Source organism: Anabrus simplex, chromosome 8 (assembly GCF_040414725.1).
Source record: "Anabrus simplex isolate iqAnaSimp1 chromosome 8, ASM4041472v1, whole genome shotgun sequence".
NCBI classification, from domain to species: domain Eukaryota; kingdom Metazoa; phylum Arthropoda; class Insecta; order Orthoptera; family Tettigoniidae; genus Anabrus; species Anabrus simplex.
In genome coordinates, this window is record NC_090272.1 from 122,800,368 (window position 1) to 122,824,746 (window position 24,379).

Genomic DNA, 24,379 nt, shown 5'->3' on the forward strand with positions numbered 1-24,379 from the left:
ACTACGGGATGGGACGTGGAGGGGGAATAAGGAAGCTAAATCTGGAGACCTAAATAGACCATTAGCTGCTTTGTATAGCAGCTTTAGGTCGGCTACTTTCCTCCGAGCAGAAAGAATCTTGAGGTTCAGTTTCCCAAGCACTTGGATAGTGCTTAGGTTCCGACATGCAGGGACCCTGGCTTTGACGATTGCATAGAAAAAAAATTGTACACGGTCAAGGTGGCAGAGGTTTGAAGAAGCAGAAATGGACCAGACTGGAGAGGCGTATTCAACAATAGGTAAGATACAGGAAACGTAGAATGCTCGGAGGGCATTTACATCTGTGATGTCAGAAAACCTGTAGAGTAAACCGAGGAGTGACATAGCACGTGAGGTAACCCTGTTTATGTGCGAGACAAACAACAATTTACTGTCAAAATGCACTCCTAAGTCTTTTTGATTGTCAACAAGAGCAATCGGTTAGTTCAGTAGGTGATATTTTTGTAGAACAGGGGATTTACGAAGTGTGAACGAAATGGTGGAACACTTGGAGGGATGAGGTTTAAGACGCCGTGTAGTACACCAACCTGACAGTGAATCAAGAGCATTTTGCAATTGGATTGTATTTGTAGGAGAATCGATCTGCTTGAAGATTTTACAATTATCTGCAAAGAGAAGGATTTCACATGAATGGTGGGAAACAGTATCGATAAGGTCATCAATAAACAGGGCAAAAAGAAGTGGACCTAGGACACTACCCTGCGGGATACCAGAGAGGGTGGTGGTGGGAGAAGACCTGCATCCATCAAGGACCACACGCTGTAGTCTTTCGCTCAGAAAGCTATTAATTAGAGCTAGGAGTCGCCCATGAACGTTAAACCGTTCAGAAGTGTGTGATCCACGGTATCGAAGGCCTTCGCGATGTCGATATAGCATACATCAATTTGAGAGCCCGCATGGATGGCAGACGTGGCATGATGGAGGAGGATAGCCAAGTTAGTTACGCAGGAGCTTCCAGGAAGGAAACCATGCTGCTGAGGGGATATATATGGAATTGTAAACGCAAGCAAATGCTGATGGATGATCCTTTCACAAATGATTGATAAAACAGGTAATATAGAGACCGGGCGATAATTTGCGATATCCGACCTCTGTCCACCTTTAAGAATGAGTCTGATATAAGCAAGTTTCCAGGAGCTCGGAAAGTAGCCGACTGAGAAGCACCGATTGAATATCACACTAATAGGGTATGAAAGACTTACTGCTGTATTCCTAAGGAAGATAGGACTGAGACCATCAGGACCAGTGGGTTTATTTTCTGACAAAGACAAAAGTAGGGAGAACACTTCAGATTCAGTGGTAGAAATATTACTGAAGCTATGGGAAGTAACAGGTTTGATTTTAGGAAACTCAGCATATTGCACAGGTTTAACAAAATTAGAGGTAAAATATTAATTGAATAATTCAGGTCTATCTGCTCCACTGGCTAGAGAATGATCCCAGGTTACCACTTCCGGTATTTGTTTGTTGTCTCTTTTGTTATTTATAAGTGACCAGAACCTTTTACTGTTGTGTCTTACTTCAAGACAGGCTCCATTAATATATTCTGAGTAATCCTGCCTTAATAAATACTTGTGGTGTTTGCGAAGGTCAGAGAATATTTTATAATTTCTCTCGGAGGGCGCATTCATCCATTGTCTCCAGGCTACCAATTTTAGTAGTTCAGCACTTTTAGTATCACTCTTCTTCCATGGGGGGAATTTCCTGGACATCGAACGAGTAGGAATGAGGTCACGGATCACAGCAAGTGTCCAATCATAAAATAAGTCTACCGCATCTTGAACTTCACCCACGTGCAACAAATGCCATGGTAAAAGGGACAGGGTACGATTTACAGTCTGCCAGTCAACTTTATGCCACACAGGCACAGAGCTCCGAAGGACAGGTCGATGACATCTCGAGGGACGGGGAGGGGTGAGAGTGAAAGTTGCTTCAACGGACTTGTGGTTGGAGTTAAAAATATTTCGTCCCACAGAAACAGATGAGGGCTTGTTATAGGAAAGCAGGTAGTCAAGAAGACTATTTCCGCAGGTGTTTTCCAAGACATGCTGTTTGAATTTGAGTCCATTAATATAGTGGTCCATATACCATTTGTCCAGGCTATTAGAAGGCTGACCTAATGAAGGGGAAATCCAGGAGACAGACAGATTAAAGTCTCCTAGTATGACAATGTTATCTTTGGAATGAACGGCTTTAAGCACAGAGGAAAGAAAAGCTTCAGAATAGTTGAGATAGGAACGAGGTGGTCTATAGAAACATGCAAATAGATATTTTATGTTATGAAATGTAACTTCAACCCCAACAGCTTCACAGTCATTCATCAGGTCGGAGTGTAGGGTCGCATGCCATTTAGATTCGATAGCGATTAAAACACCCCCATCCCCGGGATCCAGTTCTACGATCGGCCCTGAATAAGGAAAACTCTTTAGAGAGTGGGATTTCAGAGTCTAACATAAAATCCGTCAACCAAGTTTCACTTAAAGCGATAACGTCAAAAGCAGCTAATTCTTGAACATGAAGTTCACTGTCTGTAATCTTATTTTTTATGGACCTGTCGTATGGTCCACCTTTTTCAATACTATGTTTATACACACAGGGTCTTTTATATTCTCTATATCATCAGACAGAATAGGTAATGGGGAGGATAACACACAACACTGGTAAACTTAAAAACTGAAATTATACAGAATCTACAAGGGAAAGTATGTCACAAAATAACATAATGTAAGATCCATTCACAGTAGTGTCGTACAATCGTAAAGAAAAGGAGTCGAGTTACAAACGAATCCAGCTCTGTTTCACCGAAATTCAACCTCTCGATGAAACCCAGGCACGAACCGCGCTCTGCCTACCACTTCTACCACCCCCTACCCTGCTACCATAACTCAGGACATGACATGCACAGATACTTACCTCACTTACCTCTCTTCATAAATTGCCGTGGTTGGACTAGAACAAACTAAAACAGTTCGGAGCTGGACCCGTGCGTAGACGAAAGGGGAGCGAAAGGACGGAAAGGCAAGAACCCGTAATCCCCATGAATAAAAGAATGGATCAAAAGAAAATGGGGTTTGTTACAAATACACACGATATTAAAATGGAAGCAAAAATGGGAAGCTGCCTTAAAAGTTACTTACATAACTGCAGAAAAATAGAACATCAAGTAGTATCCCCTTCAATGACACAGTAAGTTTTGTGTTACACGGCGACAGTACACACAATTGCACTATTCACTTCCGTATGACCACATAAAAATAGAAACTCGTTTCAGAAAAATAATGTGACGTGGAACATGTTATCGAAGGAATCAGAAAATGTAATCACGAAAGGGATAATGCAGTCGTACTAATGCGGACCGCGCACATATCAACAGTTAGCATCCGTGCTCCAAACGAGCATGGTCTCAAAACCCACAAACACACAGGCCGAAACAAACAGATAGGTAAATACCACTGTCCGTTCTCGCGCGTGCACACACACAAAGAAAAATTCAAAACACACACAAAATTAATTAAGAGCCTGCAAAGACAGATGATAAGACTACCGAAATACAATTACATAGAACCGTTCTTGTAACTATGGCACATAAAATGAAATAAAATGAATTAATACCTGGGAACAGCAATCAGGAATCTCGAAATATTTACGTCAATCAAAATGATGACTCCCAGCAGAGAGCCGAGCCTTGAAACAAGTAAATCCATGATAATAGCAATTTGTAGATCAAGAAGCACATTTTAAATCCCAGTTTGTTCGTCATTTTCGATCCCTCCATTGTTGGTATCACGAGCAGACTAGCTTAACACTCGGAGGGTGAGAGACAGACCGTGTATCAACACAGATGGCTAGAGCGCCATCTTGAATGAGAAACTGTAAGTTTCACGTCACATTCGGGTAATGTTATCGCTAATGGCAACGACGACAGTCAAGGACAAGTAGGAATAAAGGAAGTGCATCACCAAGGCAGGCTTGGTTCGGCACAGTACTCACTATATACAGATGTTCTAGAATGCTTCTGGCAGTGGTCAAAACGTGCAGTATCTGGTCTGCTTATTCGTGCTGATTAAAATGATATCACTCATGGGGTCTATTCCAGCTTCTGACACAACTTTTGTTGCGAATAAAATACCTTCTCTTTTATTACCTTAATTTATTTCAGGGTGACCTAATAAATGTACACATACACACATTCAACCATGACTAACCGCACTCACTAATTGCTGTCTATTTACAAGTCTCCATTCTTTTCTCACAGTAGGTAGTCCAGCTCATTCGTATTACATGGGAGATGGTAATCCTGATTGACAGGCCCTACACTTGCGCTCACAAGTCAGTCACCCCCATACAGCAGCTGCGTGCAGACTGCTAGGTTTGAACACGGCTGCTGGCAACATAACACATGGCTCCTGAGACAGTCCAGTAATTCACTCAAAATAGTGAACAACTAAACAGCAACAGCTCAACAGAGTTAAACAGCAGGACAGTACTCCCTACAACAATGACCATTAACAATGTTCCAATGTTAATGATAGATGCTCAAATGCTGCTTCTATTACAGTCCTCAGAAGTACACACACATTACTCTAAGGCAGCACACACCATATTCCATTCTGCGAACCATGTGACCTTGCTGCGGTGGGGAGGCTTGCGTGTCCCAATGATGCAGATAGCCGAGCCGCAGGTGCAAACATATCGGATGGGTATCTGTTGAGAGACCAGACTAACGAATGGTTCATCGAAAGGGGGGTAGCAGCCTTTCGGTAGTTGCAAGGGCGGCAGTCTAGATGATTGACTGATACGGCCTTGTAATAATACTCAACATGGCTTAGCTGTGTTGATACTGCTACACGGCTGAAAGCAACGGGAAACTACAGCTGTAACTACCTCCCGAGGACATGCAGCTCTCTCTGTATGAATAATGTACTGATGATGGCTTCCTCCTGGGTAAAATATTCCGGAGGTAAACTAGTCCACCATTCGGATCTCCGGGTGGGGACTACACGAGAGGGGGCGATCATCAGGAAGATGGATACTGACATTCTGCGAGTCGGAGCGTGGAATGTTAGAAGTTTTAATCGTTGTGGTAGATTAGAGAATCTGGAAAGGGAGATGGATAGGCTAAAGTTAGATGTAGTTGGTATAAGTGAAGTGCGTTGGCAGGAAGAACAGGATTTTTGGTCAGGCAACTACCGAATTATCAACACAAAATCAAATAGGGGAAATGCAGGAGTTGGTTTAATTATGAATAAGAAAATAGGGCAGCGGGTAAGGTACCACGACCAGCATAGTGAAAGAATTATTGTCGCCAAGATAGACACCAAACCGATGCCCACCACAATAGTGCAGGTCTATATGCCTACTAGTTCAGCGGATGATGAAGAAATCGAAAGAATATACGAGGAGATAGAAGATTTAATACAATATGTAAAAGGTGACGGGAATCTAATTGTGATGGGAGACTGGAATGCAGTGGTAGGCCAAGGAAGAGAAGGTAGTACAGTAGGAGAATTTGGATTGGGACAGAGGAACGAAAGAGGAAGTCGGCTGGTTTAATTCTGCAATGATCATAATTTAGTCCTTGCCAATACTTGGTTCAAACATCACAAACGACTGCTGTATACGTGGACGAGACCTGGAGACACTGGAAGGTATCAAATAGACTTCATTATGATTAGGCAGAGATTCAGAAACCAGGTGTTGGATTGCAAAACCTTCCCAGGAGCAGACGTGAACTCTGACCATAACTTGTTGGTCATGAAATGCCATCTGAAGTTGAAGAAATTGAAGAAAGGAAAGAATGCAAAAAGATGGGATCTAGACAAGTTGAAAGAAAAGAGTGTGAGGGATTGTTTCAAGGAACATGTTGCACAAGGACTAAATGAAAAGGCTGAAGGAAACACTATAGAGGAAGAGTGGAGTGTCATGAAGAATGAAGTCAGTAGGGCTGCTGAAGAAATGTTAGGAAGGAAGAAAAGATCAACTAAGAATCAGTGGATAACTCAGGAGATACTAGACCTGATTGATGAACGACGAAAATACAAGAATGCTAGAAATGAAGAGGGCAGAAAAGAATACAGGCGATTGAAGAATGAAGTGGATAGAAAGTGCAAGGTAGCTAAGGAAGAATGGCTGAAGGAGAAGTGCAAGGATATCGAAGGCTGTATGGTCCTGGGAAAGGTAGATGCTGCATACAGGAAAATCAAGGAAACCTTTGGAGAAAGGAAATCTAGGTGTATGAATATTAAGAGCGCAGATGGAACGCCACTTCTAGGGAAAGAAGACAAAGCAGAAAGATGGCAGGAGCATATCCAACAGTTGTATCAGGGTAAAGATGTAGATAATTTGGTTCTGGACCATGAAGATGTTGTTGATGCTGATGAAATGGGAGACCCAATTTTGAGGTCAGAGTTTGACCGAGCTGTGAGTGACCTAAATAGGAAAAAGGCACCTGGAATTGATGACATTCCCTCTGAATTACTGACTGCCTTAGGAGAAACCAACAGGGCAAGGTTACTTCATTTAGTGTGCAAGATGTATGAGACAGGAGAAGTCCCATCCGATTTTCGGCAGAATGTTGTTATACCTATTCCCAAAAAAGCCGGTGCTTACAGGTGTGAAAACTACCGCACCATTAGTTTAGTATCTCATGCCTGCAAAATTTTAACACGTATTATTTACAGAAGAATGGAAAAACAAGTGGAAGCTGAGTTGGGAGAAGATCAATTTGGCTTCAGAAGAAATGTAGGAACACGTGAAGCAATCCTGACTTTACGTCTAATCTTAGAGGATCGAATCAAGGACAAGCCCACGTACATGGCATTCGTAGATCTAGAAAAGACATTCGATAATGTTGATTGGACCAAGCTATGTATGATTCTGAAGATGATAGGGATCAGATACCGAGAACGAAGAATTATCTACAATCTGTATAAAAATCAGTCTGCAGTGATAAGAATCGAGGGCTTTGAAAAAGAAGCAGCAATCCAGAAAGGAGTGAGGCAAGGCTGCAGTTTGTCCCCTCTCCTTTTCAATGTTTACATAGAACAGGCAGTAAAGGAAATCAAAGAGAAATTTGGAAAGGGAATCACAGTCCAAGGAGAGGAAATCAAAACCTTGAGATTTGCCGATGATATTGTTATTTTATCTGAGACTGCAGAAGATCTCGAAGTTGCTGAATGGTATGGATTAAGTCTTGGGTAAGGAGTACAAGATGAAAATAAATAAGTCTAAAACAAAAGTAATGGAGTGCAGTCGAACGAAGGCAGGTGATGTAGGAAATATTAGATTAGGAAATGAAGTCTTAAAGGAAGTAGATGAATATTGTTACTTGGGTAGTAAAATAACTAACGATGGCAGAAGTAAGGAGGACATAAAATGCAGACTAGCACAAGCAAGGAAGAGCTTTCTTAAGAACTCACTTCAAACATTGATATCGGAATTAGAAAGATGTTTTTGAAGACTTTCGTGTGGAGCGTGGCATTGTATGGAAGTGAAACACGGACGATAACTTGCTCAGAAAGAAAGAAAATAGATGCTTTTGAAATGTGGTGTTACAGAAGAATGCTGAAGGTGAAATTGATAGATCGAATCACGAATGAAGAGATACTGAATCGAATTGGTGAGAGGAGATCGATTTGGCTAAATTTGACGAGACGAAGAGATGGAATGATAGGGCACCTCTTAAGACACCCAGGACTTGTTCAGTTGGTTTTTGAAGGAAGTGTAGGTGGTAAGAACGGTAGGGGTATGACAAGCAGATTAGAGCAGATGTAGGATGCAATAGTTACGTAGAAATCAAAAGGTTGGCACAGGATAGGGTGGCATGGAGTGCTGCATCAAACCAGTCTATGGACTGATGACTCAAACAACACATTGCAGAGATACCCTGACTCCAGTGGAACACTGATGGCAGCCAACAAGCTGCTTCAGTCCAACTAGTCACTTTACACTCCGACACAACAATCCTTGTTCATGGCGGCCCTATATTTATACCTCCATGATGGGTTACTGGAATATTGAAGGTTTGGCTGGAGATGGAATATTCCTATTGTACCTTCCAGAAAGCGCATGGAGAAACTAGACAAAGGGAATGATAGAGGAGGCGCCCCAACATGTCCTTGGGTGGGCTGGGAGGTCCCCCGAGCTGATTTAATCTTCCCTTCCAGGAAATAGCTAAGGTACTGCAACAAGGCTGACGGTCACTTTAACACATAACAATACACTGTTGCCACTGTGACAGGTAATCTTAGCATAAAAGAGATACTATCTAACAAACACTGTTTGATATAACAAAAAAAGAGTAGAAAATTATAGTCATCATCTGTTTATACAGTTCCAGTTTCTTGGGTACTTTTGACAAGCCTATTACACTCTCCTCTATTCATGTATGTCTTTTTTCTTCTTGACATCATCTTGAGACCTTCCCTTAATTGCAATATCGGCCTTGATCACGTCTGTTAAACAGGTTCTAGGTCTTCCAACCCTCAGTTTGACATCTACCTCTCTTTCTAGCTGTATTTGGGTGTCCTCATAATTTTTCTTCTTCTTTTATGACCACATAGGATCACTTTAGTCAGTCCATCGTTCAGTTCTCTTTGAAGGGATTGTTCGGGCTTTGCGGTCCTCCCAGTACTTCTTTCAGACGCTCCAATCTTCGTGCTCTTTCCTCAGTGGAAAATATGCATGTTGTTGGTTTCTTTCATGTAAGGGTAAAGTGGAGGTTTGTATTCTTGAGTTTTGCATTCAATTTTATCTTATTTATGGTGTCTTCTGTTGTAAGGCCCATTTTCTTTAGATCCTCTCTTACTTCTCTGACCCTTTTACATCCTGTTGTGGTATTTTTGATACGAGATTGTGTTGTACTAGTTGTTTCAGAAGTCTTGACTCCTGCATCCTCATGATATGTCCAAAGAATCCCAGTCTCCTCATGCTCTTCGTACATGACTTTGTTAGGTATTATCCGCCACTGTCCATCTTTCTGGCATTTTTGTTGATGCAGGTTTTTCCAATCCTCCTTTCATTTTTCTGATTGTTTATTCAGGTGAAAAAGTGTTTCTGCTGCGTATGTAGCTTCCGGTTTTATAACTATGTTGTAGTGTTTTATTTTTGCATTTATTGATAGACATTTCTTTTTGTAGATATCCCTTTTTCATTTTTGTGCTTTAACTAATCTATTTGTTCTTGTTTGGATTGAGATTTTTTCATTTAGGTTATGTGTTATTACTTCTCCAAGATATTTAAATTGAGTTACTATTTTGATTTTATTACCATTTATGGTAACTTCTTTTAGTTGTGTTGGTTTCTGGAGCATAATTTCTCTTTTTTCAAATGATATTTTGAGGCCAATTTTATTTGCAATGTTTGAAGTTCTGTTATCTGGGGTTTTGCTTCTTTTATGTAAACTCCTAGTAATGCTAAATCGTTGGCGAAACCCAGGCAATTTGTTTTGATTTTTCGGCCAATCTTTAGTTTTGGGGGACATTTCTTAAACCATTCCCTCATTACCATTCCTGTAGCACAATTAAATAATAGTGAAGAGAGCCCATCTCCCTGCCGTAGTCCAGTTTTAATTTCAAATGTGTCTACACTTAACTTTTTTGCTATTTGCTTTGTGTCGCACTGACACAGATAGGTCTTATGGCGACGATGGGATAGGAAAGGCCTAGGAATTGGAAGGAAGCGGCCTTGGCCGTAATTAAGGTACAGCCCCACTATTTGCCTGGTGTGAAAATGGGAAATGACCGAAAACCATCTTCAAGGTTGCCGACAGTGGGGCTCGGACCCACTATCTCCCGATTACTGGATACTGGCCGCACTTAATCGACTGCAGCTATCGAGCTCGGTTACACTTCAGTTTTGATTTGGTGTTAGCGAGAGTCAATTTTATCATGTTTATTAATTTGGGGTGTAGTCCAAGATATAGTAATAAAATAAATAATAAATTAAATAATGAAAAAGTAAATGAAACATTGCTAATTATTGCCATTGCTACCAATTATGGGCTCTATTCCTTCCATAGCCTCGTTTTCGTCACATATCTGAACCGGATCCAGAATTTTTTCCCAAGGAAATTAAAACTCGTATCCTTCCCATCATTGAGTATGCATTCTTGTTTCTTGTTGCATCTTCCACTTATCATTGCACTTTCAATATATCACACTTCCAGTTTTCTGGAGTCACTTCCCCGATGCTTCAGTGGTCAAGTTTTCAGCCTCGTTAAGAATGTAAATTTTGTAATGCCTTGCAGCATAACCCTTGACTTGACTCCATATAATTTTTATTGGAAGTGGCAGTGATATGGGGGAACCTAATGGTATCGTAGCCAGTTCATCCTAGTGGTACAGGGTTTGGGATTACGCTTCCATCTAAGGTTGAGGAATATTCCCTTCATCATACAAGTGTCACCTGGGGTGTTATGGCGGGAGAGCCATTCCAACATTTGCAGCTTTGTACTTGAAGTTCGTGATGCATTGTCTACCTGTATTGGGTGGTAAGGAGCATCGTTCGTTACAATAACACTGTGCTCTGGGATGTTGAGCAGCTGTTGTTCCTGGAACCATTTTAAAAACTGGCTTTGGTCCAAGTCTTTACGGTAATCACCAGTTCTTTTTGACCTGAATAACAAGACCGCATTTCAACGAAGACCTGTGATAACCGTGCGTGAAGGATTATAAATCAACCCCTCTTCTAGACTGTCTTTTCATTGTACCTTAAATAGTGTCATCGGTCCAACCCTTAGATGCTGTGTGGCCATCGTTGAGTTTGGTTTCATCTATCCACTCACGATCCGTGATATTTTTGTTGTTAATTGCCTTGAACCTCTTTACTGGAGTATTTTTCAAGTGCTGGGTGTAATCTGCTCTGTGTATTTTTTTAACAGATTGTTGTTAAATGCCAGAATAGGCACAAATGTTATCTGTATCAATAATCTGTAATACAACAGGTAAAAGAAAGTATTTTTGAATTTTGTTTTTAAGATACATTCTTGACCATTTTTACATTAAGTGCAAGTTATTTCTCTGGTTAGGTATTAAATGCTTGGTCCATATATTACAGCCTTAAGTTAAAACAAATAAAAGAAATGAATATTTCTGAATTACCTATCACACTAGTAGCATTGTGAGCCACTTTACAGTAACTTAAAGGTAATTTACTTCCATAGAACTGCAGTGATTTGTCTGTATGAAACTGCCTCAAACAAGGTGCAGTACAAAAGCCTTCTCACAATCACGGGACCAGATCATGGACTCTTTCCATTCTTCCAACACACTACACATCTTGTAGTGGGTCTCTTCTTCGATTAACTGGAACAAAATCGGACGAGCAGCATCCCAGTCGTTGAGGAGCTGTTGTTGATTTTAAAAGTCCAATCTAAGTAGAGGGCCTCTCTTTTTTTTTTTTTTCTGATAATAAGCTTGGCTGAGACGGTTGAGGCGCTGACCTTCTGATCCCAACTTGGTAGGTTCTATCCTGGCTCAGTCCAGTGGAATTTGAAGGTACTTAAATACGCCAGACTCACGTTGGTAGATTTACTGACACATAAAAGAACCCCTGCTGGACTAAATTTTGGTGCTTCTCCGAAAACGGTCAAAATAGTTAGTGGGGACATAAAAGGAGAAACGTTCGTTTTTTTATTTAAAAATGATAAGGCTTTTTCTAACACACCAAATCCATCACGTGTCTTTTTGTTGATCCTCATAGTCCCTACATTATCAGTATTTCTGCTAGTGTCAACTAGTCTTTTACTAGGATACCAGTTGTTATGTTGTACTTGCAGCCAAGAGCAACATAAACGGCGTTCTTGATTTATAATAGCTGCCGTGCCCGTGCTTTGCTATGGAATGAGCAGGCCGTACAGTCCGGAACACTCCTCTGCCATATTCCCTCGAGTTTGCACACTGCTTCTTCCAATTAGCGCCTCAGAGGAGGATGGAATAGTTGGAATACTGTGATGAACCAGTTTAGTATGTACCTGTAGTTATCAGAAAATGTATGAACCAGAGGAATGGCATGCTAAGAAAAAGAAAGTTATGTAACTCTCCAGCTACTTCCCGCCAATAGTCGTGCAGGCTGTTTAACTCAGGACGCAGAAGAAGAGACAAAGCACATCACAACAAACAATGGTCAATGTAATGTTACTTTTGATCGATTTTATGAGCTTTCGATATTGTAGACCTTAATCTATTAAAGAAACTATTTAAAATAGTTTTATTTTGAGTCCACCTTGTCAATACACCTTATAATGATAGAAAATTATTTATTTTATCAAAATCATCCATTCCCTTCATCAGTGACACTGACAAAAACCTTTGCCATTTCCATGCTAGCAATGCTCGGCGTTGATGTGGACTAATTCTGTTATCATAGTGGGTACGGTAAAGCTGTATTGGACATAAATGATCGGGAATTGTATTCTCTATAACTTTTACTCTATAGTACTTTTTAATAGAACCAGTTACAAAGGTATTTAAAAATTACATTTTAGACACCTTCCCCAAACTACCATTTCATCCAGCATGAATAAAGTTATTTATAGCCTAGACTAATGCTTTATTCCCCGACTTGACATACCGATTTTCATTAAATTTTGTGTACCAGTTTTCTCGTTGCTCAGTGCTGATATAGAAATCCATGAATATCCCTGTTATAGCCAGTACAGTAAGAATGTACACGACATAAATGATTGTATATTGAATTATATATATCTCTATGTTGTATTTATTGATAAGACCGCTAAAGTCAAAGAAATATTAATGTTTATTTATTCAACCTATTCAATACATAAAAAGTGATTTTAAAATTATATATACACTTTATTGTGCATAAGTTGTGCAATATCAGGATACATTAATCAATACAGAGATGTACGATTGATTTCACATGATTTTTAGACGACAGTATGTGATATCGGTCACGATGTTTACCACAGAGTTCACATATGCACATTGAGTCTGGGTCGTGGTATGTCTTCGACCTACAGATTATATGATGGTAGCCATGGACTTCCATGGAATTTACAAAATGTCTCAGCTCCTGGTTTGTGCCTGTCCATGCTCTGTTGATCATGGCCTCTGAAGGGTGGAACTCTGGCCTTATGTCCTTCTTTTTCTTTTTCTTCTCCCTCTCTAACCGCAGTTTCTTCCAGTTGTTTGTACAGGTCAGATTGAATTTCCATCTCAGGTCCTCTATTAGAAATGTTTCTCTCGCGAGTTCGTACGCTAGTCTTGACTTGGTGTACTTTGAAATTCCGAGGGCTGCTTTCAAGAATCTGGCTTTCACTTTTCCATTCGTATTAGGTCTTTCTAGTTTAACTTTTCCCATGTTATCTCTATTCCGTATGTTAGAATAGGAATGATTTTGGCTTCAAAGAGGGCTAAAGCTGTATCCAGGGAAAGTTTGCTTAATGGCATGATTTCATAGATGGCTTTGGTTGCGGCAGCTGCTCGTTGTGTTGTGTGAATTCTGAATGAGTGTGCTGTTGTCTGGACCGTTACGCCCAGATATTTGAAGCTGTTCATAGTGTGTAGAGGTTCATGTTTGAGGTAAATTTTGTCCCTTGCGAATAGGCGTCCTTCTTTCCTGAAGACCATGTGTACAGTCTTTTATTTAAGGGCATGTTCAGCCTAAATCTCAATCTGAAAGATAAAAAATCAGGATCCTGATTGTTCTTAATTGTGGTTGAAAGAATAAATTACAAATGAATATGAGGATGATGTAGGAAATAGTTAAGATATTCTTAAAAATAAAGTCTTAATAAAGTTTTACAAACAAATGGACATAATTTATACACTTTCTTGAGTGTCCTTGTCTAAAAATGTGGTAACAAGTTGCATATTGGTAGTTCTATAAGAACACAAATTGCTACGTTGAATCTTGTAAAGCGGCGCCCTGTGTTGGTTGAGGGCGCTAGAGAAAAGTTTGGATCCTAAACAGTTCAAACGTTAGAATAATGATGATGAATGTTGCTGATTACTCCAAGTGGAGTTTAAATACATTTTAAAGCTAGTAATGAGATGTTTCTGCAGCTCACTCAAATTATGCTGTAGGAGCGAGGGAAATGATACTTCAAGTAGGGTTTATAATAACATATGAAGTGGTTAGATTGTTGTAAATCTCGTGTGAAGAGATAAATCTGTAGTCTTCTTAAAGCACGAGTGAAGAAGAGTGCTCAGTGGTAAGCAGCTGTGTTAAATATTAGCTGGAAGGAGCGACTGTAGCTTCTTGTATAGAGTCGAAAGAGAAATTTGGTTTGAAGTCTGTAACAATAGGAGATTTACGTATTAAGGAATGATTTTGGAGGAAAGGAGAGTTCAAAGAAAAAACCGATGTGTGTAAATTCACTTACCTCTTTATTAATGTTAAATTGTTAACGTAAAGTTGAGTTGGAGAGAAAACGTTGTGTGTATTACGGAGTTACCCGTGGAAGGCAGAGGTGAAAGAAGGTGCGGGCTGGAATGGGTCTAACTACAAGGCCGAAAGATGAATTAAAATTTCAATAAAAGGTTATATTTTTCACAAGTAGAAAAACTTAACAAATTTCACATAGAATTTAAACAGATAACAACTCAACCACTATCCACTAATCAGGTACAAGGTATAATTTTACAAACAAAAGCACAAGTTCAGGGGTCTTTCCAAAGTCTGGGCTTCGAGCCCCAATTTCACAATCCTTGAGCAACTAGCCCAACTTTACCAAATCACACATTCGATCAAAGGGCAGAAAACCCCTTCATTCAAGGAGCATTAGCTCCAAAAACCATATCTGGCCTCCTGGAGGCTCTTTACCACATCAGAAAGAGCTGACCTGCTCTCAATGTTCCAAGCTTATTAAAGGCAATGCCAGGCTTTTACACATGATTGCCATCAAGGCACAACTTACAATGAAACGGGTATATAGTACCCAGCCTACTGGGCCTTAATAGAAAAATTAACAGGTTAACTTAAATAGCCCTAAACGCAAAAAGAATGGAGGCGTGTATCAGCACTCCCAAATACACATTTTAAAACCTAAGAGGCACTAGGCCGATGACACAGGGGCTATTCCCAAACTAGGAAGGTGACTCGTATAAGAAAAATTTTAACACATTAAGGAAGAGTAGAAAATCGGTTACGAAAATGTAGTTACTCCAATCAAATGAAGGGGAGCTCGAGAGGGTAAAGCACACTCTATCCCCGAATTACAGTTGAAGATAAATGAAGTTTTACAAAGACTGAAAAAAAGGTTTACATGTTTCAAGAGATAGGTTACATATTAAAGGTTTCGGACCTGCCCCGCGGGTTAAACTGCTGAGCTAGCAAGAAATAAAGATATTAAACGGCCATTGCCTTGTTGAAGAGCTGCTGCCCGAAGGAAGAGGCTCTACCCGCCCCCTGCTACACTTCCATACACTAAGCTAGATGTTGTTGAAGTGGCGACAAGCCGTGAAAATCAGCAGTTTTTAAACCCTCGGGGAAAGTTCGAGACCTTTCATGAATAATTAAGACACACCACTCAACTTTATTGGGTAGCTTAGAGTTATACATCAGCATCGAAGAAGGAGGACATGATTGGGCAAAAAATAATTAAAGAAATTTGGGATTGGCTAAGTTCAAAACTGGCGGAAAGACAGATTACTATTGCCAGCCCATAAATGAAAGAACAAAATTTAGTAACGGCAAAAACTTCTGAATACAAAATTTCTTCAAGAAAGTTCATTCACTTCGCTCCAGGGTGCATGATCCCAGTTCTACAGTAGAGACATCTATGAGAGAATGTCTACACTTCTTGATCAATAGAAAACAAAATACATTGAAATCCACACAGTACTGAGAACTTCGTAATCACAAAATTTCCGGTAGTGACATCTTCTGAGGAAACTTATAAATTGATACAGTTGTTATGTGCGGCATGGAGATGTATCAACCGGTACAGTGTGTAATTTCATTTATTTTCGATTGTAATAGTGAATTTCAGATTGAGATTTAGGCTGAAGATGCCCTTAAATAAAGGGCGAAACATGTCCCTATAATTTTAAAATCACTTTTTATGTGTTGAATAGGTGGAATAAATAAACTAATATTTCTTTGACTTTTTGTACAATTCAATATGGACCAAAATATGAGAATTAAACATGTAAAGACCGCTAAACACGTAGATTTTTGAGAATTGAATTTTAGCCTTCCCCTAAACTACCATTTCACTCTGTGTGAACAAAATTATTTATAGCATAGATTGTAGTGCCTTATTCCCTGTCTTTACATATCAGTTTTCATTAAATTCTCTTAACCATTTTATCTTTATGCCCTTACATACCTACAGACAGAGAGAGGTGACAGAAAATTTAAAAATCCATTTCCTTGTTACTGTGGACACGATCAATACAGAAATACCATTCTTTTTTTAAATCTGAGCAATATACAACAAAAATAATTTTATATATATATAGCTTCCGTTAAATTTTCTCCTGATTTGTTCCATTATTTCAAATTGTGAGAAATTCTTCCTGTTGTAACTCATCTGTAGATTCTATTTAACCTCTTAACATACCAATTATTTACAAAATTGTGATCTTTTTTTACCTAATTTTTTAATTGTTAAAATGGCCTATTTATTGAAAACTAATGACAGTGGTAACGATGAAAATACATTTTTCAAAGTTAACAATGAAATATAAGCCATCGAAAAATTCCTGTTTTAAAATCCCGAGTATACTCGTGATATTTTTTACGGGTTCTAAAATCAATAACACAGCACTAAACAGATGGCAAGTAATACAACATGACAGTCAATACTGTTCATATGTTTGTGGCTGTGTGAAATGCGCTAAAACAAGGAATCAACACACAGTGCTACATCGCACTCCTTACATATGAACCTGGATTCCGGATGGCGGCCAATAAGTCGCGTTGGGGTTGCTTTTGTTCAAGGACGATCTGCTGCTTTCGGAGAAAATTACTCTCTATGATGTTGTGCAATCATTTTCTCAATGACAGCCACACGAAAGTCAAGAGCATTCGTCCTCCCTCCATGTTTTTTGAAGAGGACAAAAGCGTTCCATACTGCATGTTCCAAGAGGTGAAAAAATATCTTCTTATAAAACTTTTTTCCTCTCTTCCGTGGCAGGGGGTTAGTAGCAGTGTGTTGATCTACTTTATCAACACCCCCCATTTTTTTCGTTATACGCGAACACAGATTTAGGTTTCACAACTTCCTTTTTCCATCCTCTGCGTCTTTCCATTTCTGCATTATGGATGGTAGATAGGATGCAGACATCTCTCATGTCTTTCCATTTTATTGCAGTCAGTTTACCTCGCTGGAATGTTGCAATCTCGCCCTTCTTGAGTTTCGTGCTCCGGAAATTTGGAGGCGTATCTGCTCTATTGGGGTGCACAGTGCCTAACATATCTGTGCAATTGGTAATCAGAATGTCAGGCAGTTGGGGAGAACTGTAATAGTTATCCACAGTTAGACAGTACCCCTTATTCAGCAGGGGTTTCATCAGTGTCATAACAACTTGTGATGACATGGGCAGATGTTTGTAGTCATCATCAAATTTAGAGCCCTTGCCCGTGTATATGATCAGGGACCAAACATAACCTGTAGCTGACTCATACAGCATGAATATTTTGATACCAAATCTGGCTCTTTTGAGAGGCAAATATTGGACCCAGCCCAATCGTCCTTTATACAGCAGCAAGCTTTCGTCAAATCGTCACATCCCTTTCCGGAGTGCACACTGTTCCAAATTTAATAGACATGTGATTCAGGATAGGCCATATTTTGTTTAGTTTAGGTTGTGAATGATTTTCTGCAACATATGTACTATTGTCCGAAAAATGTAGGTACCTCTTCAAGTTAAGAAATCTTCGAAAAGGAAGAAGTTGACGAAATATGGGTGTAGCTAATATACTGTATGTGCCTTGGACCAATACATTTGATATGTAGGTTTCTTTACAATGCTTTGCAGTATTGTCAGCGTGATAAAAATATACATTTCATCAATTGTTGTGTCCTTCCATTCCGGAGCATTAGTCTGTCTTGCATATCTGTTAGTCTCGGTCACCAAAATATCTATATATTAATATATATACTAATATAGTATTAACATCCTCACAAAATGGCTGGAAATGTATTTCAGGATTAGCCTTGAAAGGAAAACATGGTGGGGCAGGTGGTAGTGTTCCGGAAGTATCAATTTGTCTGGCACTTGCAATATCACAATCAGATGAACTAGAACTACCACTTTCTTCTTCTGAACTGTCCTCAAAAACTTCTTCAGAACTATTAGACTCACTAAACTCAAACTCTTTTTCACTCTCCACTTTCACCTAACAGACGAAGTACACTTCGATAGCAACAAATACAGGAAAGCCGCGAAAACTAACTGCCTGAGTCACCGACATCCACTACAGTTCAATCAGAGACATCTGTTGGCAAAAATAGGACTCTAAAGTAATAATTTCATAAACATCTGGCAAAAATATTTAGAAACAACAAGAAACCAATATATTCGGGCTTTTAAGTTAGGTACCGATCAATGAGCGACATTCCCGAGTATACTTGGGATTTTATTTTATATAAATATATAAAACCCCGAGTATACTCGGGCTTTCATGTTAAGAGGTTAAACTGGTAAAGACAACTTTTTCTTCTTCCTCTCCAGCATTATTAGTTTTGCTTGGAAAAATATCTAATAAGTAAATATTCAGTACGATAAATTGACTTTTTTTTCCTCAACTTTCTTTGCAGATAATGATGTAATTAGTTATATTTAAGATGTTGTTTCTGTTGCATTGGATAACCAGTTTCATATTTTCAGGTTTGTTCATCCTGGCGTAACAGATAAGGGAAACTACACAATGTTTGACATGGTACGACCACTTGTACCTGTTAATGGACCACCAATATATCCAGCCATGGATTACAGAGCTTATGAGAAGCCCATTCCTGTAAGTGGATGACTCATCTGTAGATCCATTTTGCAGTGAAGTATAAACTTCTTGTGTTTCTTCTTAGTAAAATTTTCCTGGTGCAAAAAAAAAAAAAAAAGAAAGAAAGGAAGTGTGTTATGCTATTTGGCATTTTTCTGTTTTTAATTTTAGGAATCTCCTGATTACATCACAGAATATGAAACATGTCTCACTTTCATAATATAGCACCCTGATAGACATGGGATACCAAGATTTAGTGATTTCATCATGATATACAATGATTTGTAGAATATTTAATGAGATTTTTCTTGGTTTGTCCCCGCTCTATAAGAATACAGGAATAATATCTTGTTTCTTATATAAGACACACATCACTCTAGAGACTGAACCCTTACTTCTACAAATGTTACAGGTTATAAGCTCTGTGTGTGTTACTTATCATTTATCTGCAAAGGCTGAAGGATTTTCAACAGTCAAAAGTGCACAGTTAGTTGTTTGAAACTTAAAATTGAGACGTCAGTTAAGGGCTACATCGTATATCCTCGTAATGTGTATTCTTTCAGATCACTTTCTTAAAATTAGTTTCCCCAGTCGAGTTGGGTTTGAATTACCAAAGAAATGTATCTTTTGCAGATGGGAGTGACTTACACTGGAGCTGCTGCCAGAAAAGAGGAAGTGCCTGTGTATGAATCAGCATGGGAGCGAGGTCTTCGGCAAGCGAAAGAAGTTAGTTAACTGTTTATATTATTAACATTTAACAGATCCTTAAAAATAGTGCTCATACTCCCTTTTCCTGTCAGTGTTTGGCTCTGGACAGTATGGTGTCAATTAAAAGGTCCCGTTGTGGGCAGTTATTCAGAACCAGCCCTTCATCCATCTCGTACAGAGTAAGCTTCATATCCCACGGTTTAGAATTCTTGCGTTCCTGTCCACTGTCGAGGTGACAAAATCATAATCATGAAGTTTCAACCTTCATATTTAACTTAATTTTTTGTACACTACATATTGTCCAGTGTCCAACAGCTTGCAAGCAACAGAAATGAAATTCATCAGAATTTTTAAAAAAAAGAAAGAAGAAAAGAGGAGAAGTTCAGAAATTAAGTGAATAGAAAGGAAGCCAGCCTCAATGTTCCTAATGCCAGTGTTATAAAGAAGCGTAGACTTCAGTATTAAGGGGGATTCATTTGGGAAGATGTTATAAAACAAAAAATCTTTGAATGAAGATAGGAGAAGAGGCAAGTGCCAGTATACCACACCTGGGAAACTGGAGTTGAATGATGATGACAGACTGCAATCTCAAAACCTGGTTGCTACTTCTCTTATTTAGTATATTCTCCACACAAACCACATTGTGGGATAAGGCTGGGCAGGTGATTCTGTAGAACATATAATGGCAGTGCTCTTTGGAATAGGGTGTAGGAATTACTGTACTACGTGAAAGCATAACAAATGTATTCATGTCCAACTGTCTTGTACAGGTCCAGGTCCCAAGAAAACTGAGGATTACCACTAGAGGATAAATAGTGCCAAATTTGAGAATTGGCTTCAGTTGTCATTAATGGGAATAATAGTAATAATAATGTCTATACTGTTTTGTCATTCATGACAATGCTGCATCACTAACAACAGAGAAGGCAGGTATCATTGAGTATTTGAATGACTGGTGAGTGAGGTGTGGAAAAATGGTGTAGTCAAGAACACAGAAAATTTAGTTATCTCATGGGGAGTTGGCAGCAGTGATAGTGATTCTTCAGTAGATTATTCCAGTAATTCTGACAATACAAGTGTGTTCCCTTGGAACAAAATACACCGAGCTCAATAGCTACAGTCGCTTAAGTGCGGCTGGTATCCATTCTCGAGATAGTGGGTTTGAACCCCACTGTCAGCTGTCCTCAAGATGGTTTTTCATGGTTTCCCCATTTTCACACCAGGCGAATGCTGGGACTGTACCTTAATTAAAGCAATGGCCGCTTCCTTCCTACTCCTAGTCTATCGTTGCCATAAGTCCTATCCGAGTCAGCGACGTAAAGCCAGTTGTAAAAAAAAAAAAAAAAAAAAGAACAAACTATCATATTGTTAGGTCTTGATGCAAATAAGGGATTCTTCATTTTAAGCCATGTCGGTTGGTTTTCTCGTTGTCGGGCTGTACTGTAATATTTTTCAACTATTACACTCTTCAGTCTGCCGACAGACTGAAGAGCCTAACATTTGTAAGTTAACTGAGTCAAAATGGAAAAAAGATGGCTTTGGATATTACAAAAAAAGAAAAGTACTGTAGTATGGCTGGTGGAGAAATTTGCTGCATATAACACTTTCCAGGCTAGATAGTGCACTAATTGCAAGTGTTTGCTAGCACTTGGGTCTTTTGATTTACCGGTATATCTGCATCCAGTTATCTTTTTGTTCAGGCTTTGTTGCCTTGTGATAGATTTTAGGCAGAATAATTAAATTCTACCCGTTTCAAAATGTTCTAAAATTGAATGATCTTAAAACTGTACTAAACTTTTAGATAGAATCCTTCAGAATGTATGTTGGCATTGTGTCTGTCTGATCAGTTATTTATTTTTATTTTATTTTGTATTTATCTTATACCTTCTCTTTGGATATAGATGATGCGCAAATCTACCAAACGGAAAGAAACTGATATGGATTTTGAAGAAAAGAAGATGAACCTTAGTCTTGGCCAAGAAGAACTTGACAAAGAAAACGATTACTACACTCGACCTGCCAGTCCTATATTGAAAGACGATTCTGAAAGATGGGGGTAAGCTCCTCATGGGTGTGCACACGTGTATGTTTTATTATTTTGTAATAATTTATAACAATTTGTTATGAATAAAGGTGGTGTTCTTGTTATTGTAGGAGGCTTTGGGAGAGTTAGGATTTTTAGATTAGTTTCTGAAAGTTTTTAAGAAAAGGAAAATCTTGCAAGACGATGACTTTCCTGTTGACAAGCTGTTATGAATTACTGCTTTTTTCCCAAGTTTCAGTGTGTTGTCATAAACACTTAAATTTGTAATAATTATTGAAGATTGGTATTTCCTTATTACCGTATTTACTTGCGTATTAGACCACTTTTTCCCCACTTTTAAGCCAAAAATAGAGTAAAGGGGGGTTCAATATGCGATAACCTCAAAATTTTGTGCAGTGAACACATGACTTCTAGGCTATAAAGAGCTATAAATTGTACGTGTAAACATTCTATACTATTATTTAACAAACTTAGAATGTGCAGTAGAACCTCGATTATACGTTCCCGGAAACTACGTTTTCCCGTATTATTCGTTCAAATTGCGTAGTCCGCGAGCATCCTAATTAAATCACGTTGTAAAAATCCTGCATTAACCATTCCTCGAAGAAACGATTTCCCGGATCAATCGTCCAGAAATTTCAGTCCCATCAACGCTAAATCCTCGATCATTTGTTTTTCAAGAAACTGTATCTTACGAAAGGACGGCCATGGCATGCTTGTAGATCTTGGTGTTGACGTCCCGTCATTGTGGTAATTTGAAGAAGTAACTTACTGTGTCGGTACTGGAAAAGTGATTGGCGACGAACTTGCATAAGGGATCATCTTAGCAATCGCATTTGTAATATTGTTTAGAGAATCCTCGGAAATCATAAAGCAGAGAGTGCTCACGACAATTGGTAGGAGACAGAACGAGTTTCGTCAAATGTTCGTACTTGCAAATCGTCTACATTATGTCCAGGGTTAGATGTTTATTATTTTACTTTTTTCGAGTGTGTCGCCGAACAGTTTTTTGGCATTTCCCTCAGGCCGCTGTATAGTCACTGGGCTTTCAGGCAGGAATTGAAACTGCTCCCTCTTAAGTAACACAAATTTAGTATTTTAATATTACGGTATCGTATACGATTATGTTATCGAGACCAGAACAGATGTTGCACCTTACATACCTACATAAAGCCATGAGAGGTTTTGGGATTGCCTAATACTGTTTTCGTCCTAATATAAGACTGGGAATTTCATGTTTTTGTGTTAAAATGTTATAAAAGCCTCAGTCGTTTTATTTGCGCACGTTACATTTAAAAACTTTGTATCATTTCGCACTCGTACAGACTTGTACAGCGAATGCGCTTTCCAGCGAAGCTCAAGGTCGTGAATAATCGTAATTTAGGAAGTGTTAATGATATTTTTTCTCTTTCCAATTTGATTGTGAATAGTGACGGGCAGAACTAAATATAATGTATTCAAGAACTTGAGGATTGATACTTTCTAAACCACATTCTCAAGTTCAACATAACCTTTAAAAATTGATGTAGGCTTAATTTATAATGCGCGGTACAAGATTTCCATAAACTGACTAGGAACAGTATACCGGTGACCAAATTACAATGGAAGATTTAAAAAAAAAAAAGGATTTTGCCATTATGTTGGACGGTTTTGTATCTAATGTGCTGTATTTTATTAAATTATAGAATGAAAAACTACTTATAGTCGATTGTTGTTTGGCTTGGCGTTACGGGTATTAGATTTTTCGAAGAGTTTGGCTTATCAAAGTTGCTGAACTGAAAGAAGTTTTCAAAGGAATATGATGAAGTTTTCAGAGGAAATTGATAAAGTTTCCCCGGTAAAACTGAATGTAAAGTTTTGAGATTTTTAAGTTGCGTACCGGTAATTAACGTTTGAAGCCAGCCCCGCGGTCTAACTTCCCTGCCTCTCACCCGGAGGGCCGAGGTTCGATTACCTGGATATGAGGGCTGGTTCCAGGTTCGGTCATTCTACGATTACCTTTAATTGGGGAGCTATTTAATGGTGATATGGTGACCCCGGTCTAGAGAGCCAGAAATAACGGTTGAGAGGATTCGTCACACTGACCATGCGTCACCTCGTAATTTGCAGGCCTTCGGACCGAGGGCGGTTGCTCGGTAGGCTGTAGTTTGGCTTGGTTTAAGGGCGTTTGTAAGATTATAAGTATACATATTTCATTTTTGTGATGTTTAGCCAAATTGTTGATGGTTCATTCGTTCCCAGATTTTCCGTTTTCCTGTGTTGTACGTTTTTTTTTGCGTGGTCCCTCCAAAAACGGAGAATCGAGGTTCCACTGTATTTAAGTTATACTGGCTATTTTCGTCAGAAGGCAGGGTGAACACGACTTTTAGGCCTACGGGACATGTAAAGGTCCTTTTTAGTTACTCATATCACGTCATTCGTTACATCTCATTAATTCCTCTGGTGAGGCTGTCGTCAGGAAGGGCATACGGCCGTAAAAACTCGCCACAAAGATTCGTTTCACTTTACACTCGACCCCGTATAAAAAAGGGATAAGAGTATTGTGTTATCATAAATATTGATACAAAAGAACTTAATGGCCAGTCATTTGTCTCTGCCAGTTCAGCAGTAGGGCTATCACACTCTAAACCTGATCACTGCTTTCATTTGAATATTATCGCCTTGCGCTGTCAACTTCCC

General features: G+C 39.1%; 1 protein-coding gene across 2 annotated transcripts in view; it reads left to right on the forward strand.

The window, feature by feature from the left end:
• The window catches only part of LOC136878877 (zinc finger CCCH domain-containing protein 18), a 210,947-nt gene that overhangs the window by 42,334 nt on the left and 144,234 nt on the right, over positions 1–24,379 (forward strand). For both annotated transcript variants that reach the window (XM_067152440.2, XM_067152441.2), the window contains exons 3-5: positions 18,837–18,966; positions 19,582–19,674; positions 21,558–21,712. In XM_067152440.2, the coding sequence (XP_067008541.2) occupies positions 18,837–18,966; positions 19,582–19,674; positions 21,558–21,712 (378 nt within the window). The remainder of the gene's footprint in view (positions 1–18,836; positions 18,967–19,581; positions 19,675–21,557; positions 21,713–24,379) is intronic.